At 39.5% G+C, this 9,515-nt stretch overlaps 1 protein-coding gene across 4 annotated transcripts in view; it reads right to left on the bottom strand.

The window, feature by feature from the left end:
- Positions 1-8,766, bottom strand: part of VPS16 (VPS16 core subunit of CORVET and HOPS complexes) — a 521,592-nt gene extending 512,826 nt beyond the window's left edge. For 2 of the 4 annotated variants that reach the window (XR_012678248.1, XM_075179981.1), the window contains exons 1-2: positions 8,654-8,766; positions 672-760 (exon numbers count right to left, since the gene is read on the bottom strand). Coding sequence is in view for 3 of the 4 variants with exons in the window: in XM_075179981.1 (XP_075036082.1) it covers positions 672-760; positions 8,654-8,745 (181 nt within the window). In the remaining variant the exon portion in view is untranslated. The remainder of the gene's footprint in view (positions 1-671; positions 761-8,653) is intronic. The other 2 variants (XM_075179978.1, XM_075179979.1) reach the window with 1 other exon arrangement.
- Between the last annotated feature and the right edge of the window lie 749 nt (positions 8,767-9,515).

Here is a 9,515-nt window from a genome sequence, read left to right as displayed (position 1 = left end):
TTTAATGCACTATGTTGGCGCCTCTTTCTCTCTTTTTGTATTTTATTAGGCTGATACCTGCAGATAGGTGTCGATTGTATTGGGAGCTGCCATCTCATGTACTGAGTATACAATTTTTTTGTCACTATCAATTTGTGGTTGCACATTTATAAGCGCCTGTGTAGCTTAGAAATTTGGTGGGAATATATATATATATATATATATATATATATATATATATATATATATATATATATATATATATATATATATATATACATACACACACACATACACACACACACACACACACACACACACTATAGACAAAAGTAAAAGGTATTCGGACGCTTGACCATTACACCAACAGGGACTGTAAATTACATTGTATTCATTATGTGTACAATAAGTAAATATATCAATAAATATCTGTATATACACACACACCAGATATTTATTGATTTTATACATATATATCAATAAATCTCCCAAAGGAGAGGTGTAAAAAGTTGTCAAGTAAGGTTAAGTATAAATAAAAAAAACAAAAACATTACAGATAGGGTAATAAATGGTCAGGGGGATTAACAATAATTATTCGTAACTGGAATACTACTTTAATCTTCTATAAAATATTTTGTAACTTTATTTTAATAATAGATTGCCTAATAAAATGTTAAAAGTATATACTATACCTATTGCTCCTCCATATGGACCAACTGCTACAAGACAATCTTTAAATTCTTCTTTGATGTTCCATTCCATTTGGTATAGATCAAATTTACTGCAAATAAACAATAACAATTAGAAATAAAAAAAATACAAATGCTTATATTCTTAAATATGTGGGATAGATTTTAAAATGGATTTAATTTTAACAAAAAGATACAAAAACATTTTAATTTCTAATTATTTCTCACAGTGTTTATCAAATTGTATCCATCATGCTTGGAGATATGACTACAATTATTTAGAAGGTGTAAATGCACTAGAGGACATCTGACCCCAAATTTTTCATTGGAAGATCATACATAGCAAAATGGCAAAAATAAACACAATGTTGTTTGCACAGATACATGGCCTATCAGAGGTAAAAAAAAAAAAAAAAAAGGTTTCACAATTTAACTAAACTTAGAACACTTTACTAACTATAATTGTACCCAATTTCTGGTACCTTGCACCAATGAATACATAAGAGCCCAGGCCCAAATTTGTGAAAAAAGCACATACTGTAGACCCATGTCAAGTCTGTCACTTTTAAATACATTATACATTTACAAAAATTACTATTTACCTATTAACATTGAATTAAGCAGATTTATTTTCATTTACTTCATTTTTAAAGGCTGGATAATGTAGGGACTTGGACTATGGAGAGCTATAAGGCTAAAAAGATAGGAACATGAGAAAGAAGGGGTCTAGGAGAGCAAAAAAAATTTAAATTCTGTTCTGAAAGAGCCAATTGTTCCATCTCAGGGTGGCATATGTAGGATATTCAGCTTTCAGCAAGTCTCAAACACATTTTTGCCTGCTCTAATAACCTAAAACATAAAAAAACAACAATACAACATAAAATAGTTACGAATATACACTATATGGACAAAAGTATTTTGCCACACCTGTTAATTATTGAATTTAGGTTTCAATCAGAGCAGTTGCCAGAGGTGTATAAAATCAAGCACCCAGCTCTGCAGTCTCCATTTGCAAACATTTGTTATAAAAAATGGGTCGTTTTGAAGAGGTCAGTGACTTCAAGCGTGGCAATGCGATAGGATGCCAACTTTGCAATAAGACGGTTCATGAAATTTCATCCTTGCTGGAAATTTCAGTCAACCGTAAGTGAAATTATTAGTAAGTGGAAGTGTTTAGTAACAACAGCAACTCAGCAACGAAGCGTAAGACCATGTAAAATCACATAGCATTGTCAATCACTGCTAAGGCGCATGGTGCGTAAAAGTTGCCAACGCTCTGCTGATTCCAATAGCTGAAGGATTTCGAACTTCCACTAGCATTAATGTAAGCACAAAAACTGTACTGCAGGGGCTTAATGGAATGGATGTCCATGGTCGAGCAGATGCATGCAAGCCTCACATCACCAAGACCAATGCCAAGCGTCGGATGGAGTGGTGTAAAGCACACTGACACTGGACTGTGGAGTAGTGGAAAAGTGTTCTGTGGAGTGACAAATCACAAGGACTACAAAGACATGATTTGATGAGTTCGGTGTGGAAGAACTTGACTGGCCCACACAGAGCCCTGACCTCAACCCCATCGAACATCTTTGGGATGAACTAGAACAGAGATTGCAAGCCAGGTCTTCTCGCCCAACATCAGTGCCTGATCTCATAAATGCTCTACAGAATGAATGTGCACAAATTACCACACAAAAACACTCCAACATCTTATGGAAAACCTTCCAAGAAGGGTGGAAGCTGTTATCGCTGCAAAAGGGGGACCAACTCCATATTAAAGCATGTGTTTTTGAATACAATGTCATTACAGTCCCTGCCGGGGTAATGGTCAAGCGTCTGAATACTTTTGTCCATATAGTGTGTGTATGTGTGTGTGTATAATTATATATATTATACACACAGATATTTATTGATATACTTACTCAATGTACACATATTAACATGTGATATTTATAGCCACCACTAACTCATGTTTTCTGGAAAACAGGTCTCACCTGATGGTTGTAGTATAATAATTAGAATATGACTACCCGGTTTTACTTTATATTATTGCTACTGTGAAGATACCGTGTTTTCTGGCCCAATGCTACCCACATCACGCTGGCTGGCCACCCACGGGTGCCTCACTATGCCAGGGAAGTTTACCCAGTACCTTCTAGGATTCGCATAGTCACTCAGGCAAATGCAGTTAGAAAGTACAACAATACATTTATTGTAATAAAACCAATCACTAGATTATTATGTACACACAGTAAATAAATGCCAGGCAGGTTTACCACATCATCTCTCCCTTACCGCACTAGATTAAGGAGCTACTGTCACCCGAATGTCCTGACTTGACGACCCATGGATCTCTCTCAGCTGCATATGTAGACTCTAGTAGAGAACGACAACTCAAAACCATATCTTGCACCTTCCATGAATGAAATCCCAGAATGAACAAAACCTCCCCCCCGCCCCCCCTTGGCTTTACTTTAAAGACAATGAATAACAACCTCACTGCCACGTCATCAATATACAATATACTTATTTACACTGAGCTATAGAGTCCCCTTAGCCACATGTAAGTAGACAATGCAGTTGTAGTCTGGTGAGCTGGGGAACAAAAGCAAGGACGATAAAAAGTACTTGCTATAATCCACATTATGTGAGAAACGAGAACAGGATGGTTACAGTGTGCGTTTCGGCACAGCTATGCTTGATCTAACAGGGGCCAACAGCTAATAACAATAAAGTAACAACTATTTCACAGACATTGACACTGTCTGTACTGAACTATGTTGAATTAAAAAACAGACAAATTTTTTGGTTTTTTACTTAATATTTTTTACTGAAGGGGTGAGGAGTGTGCTTATTTTGTTTAATTAAAATGTATGTAACGGGTGTGCATGACTATTCTTAACATTTAGACACCGTTGACCACCCACTCTTGCTCCACACCCTTCAATCCTTTGGCCTCTCCGGCTCCGCCCTGTCCTGGTTCACCTCTTACCTTGCTGACCGTACCTTCTCCACCTCTGGATCTATCTCCCCCCCCTCTCCCTTCCAGTAGGGGTCCCCCAAGGCTCTATTCTCGGACCCCTACTGTTCTCTCTTTACACCTCTTCCCTGGGTGAACTCATCAGCTCCTTTGGTCTCGAGTACCATCTTTATGCGGATGACACCCAACTCTACCTTTCTTCTCCCAATCTCTCTCCCTCCCTCTTCTCCAGGGTGTCCGCCTGACTCTCCGCCATCTCCTCCTGGATGTCCTCTAGATTCCTCAAACTTAATCTCGCTAAAACCGAACTTATTGTCTTTCCCCCCGCTCATTTCCCCTCCCCTTCCGACCTTTCTATCACCGTTCTCAACTCCTCTATTTGCCCTGTTCCTCAACTTCGCTGCCTCGGCGTCACCCTGGACTCCTCTCTCTCTCCTTTGCCCCTCATATTCTCTCTCTCGCTAAATCCTGCCGCATCCAGCTGCGCAACATCGCACGCATTTGCCCCTTTCTTTCCCAAGATGCCACTAAAGCACTTGTCCACTCTCTTATTATCTCCCGCTGGGACTACTATAACCTCCTCCTTACTGGCCTCCCCCGCTCTCATCTCGCTCCCCTTAGCTCCGTACTCAATGCTGCCACTCGGCTCATTTTCCTTTCTCGTCGCTCCTCTTCTTTCTCCCCCCCTACCAATCCCTCCACTGGCTCCCCACCCCCTACAGAATCGTGTTCAAGCTCCTCACTCTTACTTTCAAGGCCCTCTCCAACTCCACTGTTCCCTACATCTCCAACCTAATCTCCATTCACGCTTCATCCTGCCCTCTGCGTTCGTCTAATGACCGCCGCCTCTCTTCCCCCCTGGTTACCTCCTCCCATGCTCGCATCCATGACTTCTCCCACACTGCCCCCCTCCACTGGAACCAGTTCCCCTGCTCCATCAGAACTTTCCCTAACTTGTCTAGCTTTAAACGGGCCTTAAAAACCCACCTCTTCCTTAAAGCCCTCCAGTCCCCCACCTAATTGACCTCCTCCCAGTCTCCCCCTACCCCCCTCCCACTCCTGCCCTCCCTCCTGTCCCCCTCTTACCTCCCTCCTTTTCATTCTCCTCTCCCCCCTCTCCGTCTCTGCCTCCGTTCTCCCCATTTCCTCTGTCCATCCTACCCTCCCCTTAGATTGTACGCTCCTTCGAGCAGGGCCTCCTCTCCTTCTGTTCTCCACCACCTTAACTCTGCTCTCCAGCTCCTTGTCTCTTCCGTGAGGTCCTCCTGCCCTTCTACCCCTCTCTCTACCCCGCTGGGGGCTCTCACCTCTCATCTAGCTGTTCATTGAGCTTCTGAGTTATTGTGCTTTTTGTCAACTGTACCGTGCTGTCTCACCCTGTATCGTGTTTCTGTCTGTCCCTGTACGGCGCTACGGATACCAAGTGGCACCCTATAAATGAAAATTAATAATAATAATAATAATAATAATAATAATAATAATAATTTAGCATTATAACAGGGAGGAATTAACACACCTGTGCAGAAAAACTTTCCCCATGTCAGTGGGTTTTGGGCAATTAATGAATAGGATTCAATTTAGCCACCCTTGTGGCCCCTGAATTATGGATAGGTCTAGAAGACTTATCAAATATATCTAAAAATTAAGATATAAACACACTTATTCCTGCTACATAAATATACACTACATAGGCAAAGTATGTGGACATCTGAACATCACATCAATATGTGCTTGTTGAACATCTCACTCAAAAACACGGGGGCAACAAGAAGGGGCCTTCCCCCAACTGTTGCCACAAATGTAGGAGCACACAGTTCTCTACAATGTTATTGTGTAATGTAGCATTGGTATTTCCCTTCATTTGAACTAGGGGGCCAAGAACAAATCATGAAAAATAGCCCCAGACAATTATATTCCTCCTACATCAAATTTTCCAATTGGCATCAGGTAGTCAGGTAGAAAGCATTCTCTTGGCATCCCAGAATAATCTGTCAGTCTGCCAGATTGTGAGGTGTGATTCGTCACTCCAAAGAATGAGTTTCCACTGCTTCAGAGTTCAATGGCACTATGCTTTACACCACTCCAGATGTCATTTGCCATTGTGCATGGTGATCTGCAGCTTGTGTGCGGCTCCTCAGCCATGGAAACCAGTCCATGAAGTTCCTGATGAACAGTTTTTGTGCCGACGTTACTTCCAGAGGCGGTTTAAAACTTGGCAGTGAGTGTTGCAACCAAGGGAAGACAATTTTTACGCGCTATATGCTTTAGCACTCGGTGGTCCCTTTCTGTGACCTACAGCTTTGCGGCTGTTTCCAATTACAATTAGCACTTACAGTTTGCTAGCTCAGGAATGTGAAGAATTGACTTGTTGAAAAGGTGGCATCCTATGTGTTGTGGAAGCCAACTTGATTGATACAATATTGACTATTTATAGTTAATATTGTATCAATTAAGAAATACAATATACTTATATTTTACAAAGCTAAACAAGTGTGTCCAATTCTATTCTGGTCAGAAGGAAGGGGTCAAAAGTTGACATGGTCTAAACAGATGTTTTCTTAGTGACAGAAGGACAATCTTGTTTTTGTTTATACTTAAGAAAGATCATGAGAACAGGTCAAGCAAAAGAAGGTGAAGGGAGATATAAGATGTCATGTAGATGTGTGTTGTCATCTGAAGGTAGCCATGTTAATTAGAAACTATTTCTTTTACCATATTAGAAAACTGTAAATAAGAGTAAAGATAATTAAAACTGTATAACAGATGTTGTGAAAAGCTATAAAAACTTGTATTTATCGCTGTAAGACACTTCTCTCTGCTTGAGAGGTGTCCACATCTGATGTGAACGCAATAAAAGATTTCATATATACTTCAGAAGACTTGTAAAATATTTTTGCTTTATTATATGACAATGACACTTTAACACATTCTAATGTTTGACTATGGAGATTACACGGCTGTATACTTTATTTTAATTAACTGGTAGCAATGGCTGTGGCTGAAAAGGAATGTCCACATACTTTTGGCCATGTATTGTATATTAATTGATCAAAAAAAATATATATATCTATCTATCTTACGGTCTTCTACTATTGATCCAAAATAGTCCAACATTATTTATGCTTAAATAAAATCCTATAGATACAAATAAAAATAGGAAGCATTGTATATAACACAAGCAATTGTGGAACTACATGTCTCAGCATCACAAAAGTCTGAAAGCCACCAATTGCATAAGTATTATTGTGTTAAACAGGTATGTAAAATGTGGCTCTCATGCTATTTTGGAACGACAAGTCTCAGCATGCTGGATCTTGTGAATAGTCACTGGTTGCCAATTTTACCTTCCTGTATCAACTTCTGCAGAATCAAGCAGCCAACTGTGAACAATCCAGTGGTGGCAGTTGCTGGTGGCCATTAGGGTTATTAGGGGCATATTCAATTGTTTGCTGTGACCACCGAAAAACGAGCGCATTAAAACTATTACAGTTTATACAGTAATTACTCGCTCAATGAGCAGCGAGCTGAAATTGAGCGAGTAAATTACCGTATGAACGGTAATTACGCGCAATATTACCGTATAAATGGTAATATTTTTCGAGCGCTTGTTTTTCGGCGGTCACGGCAAACAATTAAATACGCCCCTTAGTGTCACAGCTGCAGCGAGAAAGGTAAAAACAAGATACAGTGTTACATGAAGCTAAATATGCATGTAACACTGTGACAGCTGCAGCAGGTACAGAAAAGCAAAAGAACAACAACACATTATTGCCCTTATGCGCCAATACCTAAAGAAGGCCAAAGTGAAGGAGAACCTGCCTACACTACCCCCCCCCCAGAAATAAAAAAATGAAATACATGAAAAATTAAACTTAAATAATAGAACTTTTACCACTAAGTTTATAGTGTCTCTTTAATGGAGGGGGCTGAATTTATGTCATTCCTCATATGTAAGAGGAAACTGGGCAAGACTGCATATGGATGAGGGTGCCCTGTGACCACAATGTGGAGCCAGCTTCCCAGCTTTTATCATCCCATCACCAACCCTATTAAAGGGCCCATACACCTACAATTTTTATGGCAAATAAGGACTTTCTATGCCTGTTTTTTTTTTAATCTAAACAGCACCAGCATGTATGGTTCATAAAAGACAATTAACCCCAATCAGAATCTGCTCAGGACTTTCAGAACATGCATGAAACTTTGTGGACATTGGTGAACGGCCATGTCAGTGTTCTCCAAAGAAAATTTGCAAGTTGGGTGGCATTAAGAAGCAGGCGGGTGGGGGCAGTTGTAATACTTTGCAATAATAATAAAAAATGTTGAAGATTATTGCCCACACCTGCCAGGACTGGTCAGACTGGTGGTCCATGGACTAACAAACACTGCTGGCTGTAGTGCTCCTATAGTGCCTTTTATAATGTTTTATTCTATTATAATAGGACTCTGTTGGGCTCCAAGAACCGAATGGCAAGTAAAACCAGCTGGGTGAAACAACAAGGAAATAGGTGCTGGTGAAAACACTGTGTGTAATTCCTTCCAATATTTCAACAAATAAAAGACTGTACACACAATCTGTGCAGAGCGTAGCATTTCATTAAACTGTGCAATAAATTCACTTGAAACCCTGTAAAAAAGAAAATCACACATAACAAGAGGAATATTCCCATAGAAAAATTGCTATTCATGGATGATCGAATTGCTCTCTATAGGGACAATTATATTTTCCTTCATAACAAAATGTATGCCCCCATAGGGAAGAACATTCATTTAATTATCATACCTACCAACAAGGACGTTTGCAGCAAGCAATTCTTTCATTTTACTGTTTTTCAAAACCTATTTTTACATAGACAGCTATACTGTGATAAACATACACGTTCTTAGAAGACAAATGTGTTGGCTACTTAAAATGACCCTAAACATTTACAAATCTTTAAACATAAAAAAAAAAACAATCCTATTAGCGGAAAAGTTTATTTATTACAAGTTTGGCGATACTAACCGGTAGTAAACGTCACCCATAGGATACCAATTAGCAGTGCAAAATTCCATATCGGCAGATATAAGATGAACTGAAATCGTAGCAGAAATCATGTGACACACATATTTAAGACTTCCGCTCATGTGACAATTTGTGTACTTCCTTTTTGTTGTAGGACTTCCGTTGTAACCGTGAATCGGAGTCTGGTGATTGATTTATTTGCCAGCGCTATCAGTTTATTGGTGTATGCTAGGATCTGCTATATTGTATACTGTTGCTAATGACTAAAACGGAACTATGGAATACAGGGATTATTAACGTCTTCCGAAGTGTGTCGGATTACGGTGAATGCAGAGTTTAAGGAAACTGAACACCATAACGGAACCTTGAGTCTTGTCGCAACGCCTCTTGCTGGTCTCCACTTTAGTCCTCCAGGAGAAGGCTTGCTTGCACCAAGTGAAATGGAAATACTTTTATTTACGCTAAACTGTATTTTATCTTTCACTGTTTAGTACTGTTATTCTAGTTTATTTATACATACATATAATTTATTTCCTACCATTCTTTAAATGCGCTCATCTTTTTCCCCATTATTGTTCTTGTTGAAAGGGTATGAGGCTGAAGTTAGCTTCTTATTCGGCCAGCTTCTTATTCATGCTCCAGCTTCTTATTCAGAAAAGCTTATTTTTAAAGGATTAAAGCAATTTGGATCACAGATTTCACATCCAATTAACACTACAGGGGGTCCCTTATACGAAATGCATTAATATTTCACCTGACCCAACAAGATTACAGGCATGAAATCAGGGGGCAAAGTCACCATATTTTATCATTTTGAATAAGTAGCTGCAGTTTTTCAAGGGTTAAATGCTGTTGGGCCAGC

Source organism: Mixophyes fleayi, chromosome 7 (genome assembly GCF_038048845.1).
Source record: "Mixophyes fleayi isolate aMixFle1 chromosome 7, aMixFle1.hap1, whole genome shotgun sequence".
Taxonomy (NCBI): domain Eukaryota; kingdom Metazoa; phylum Chordata; class Amphibia; order Anura; family Limnodynastidae; genus Mixophyes; species Mixophyes fleayi.
This window is presented reverse-complemented; position numbering and strand designations above follow the sequence as displayed.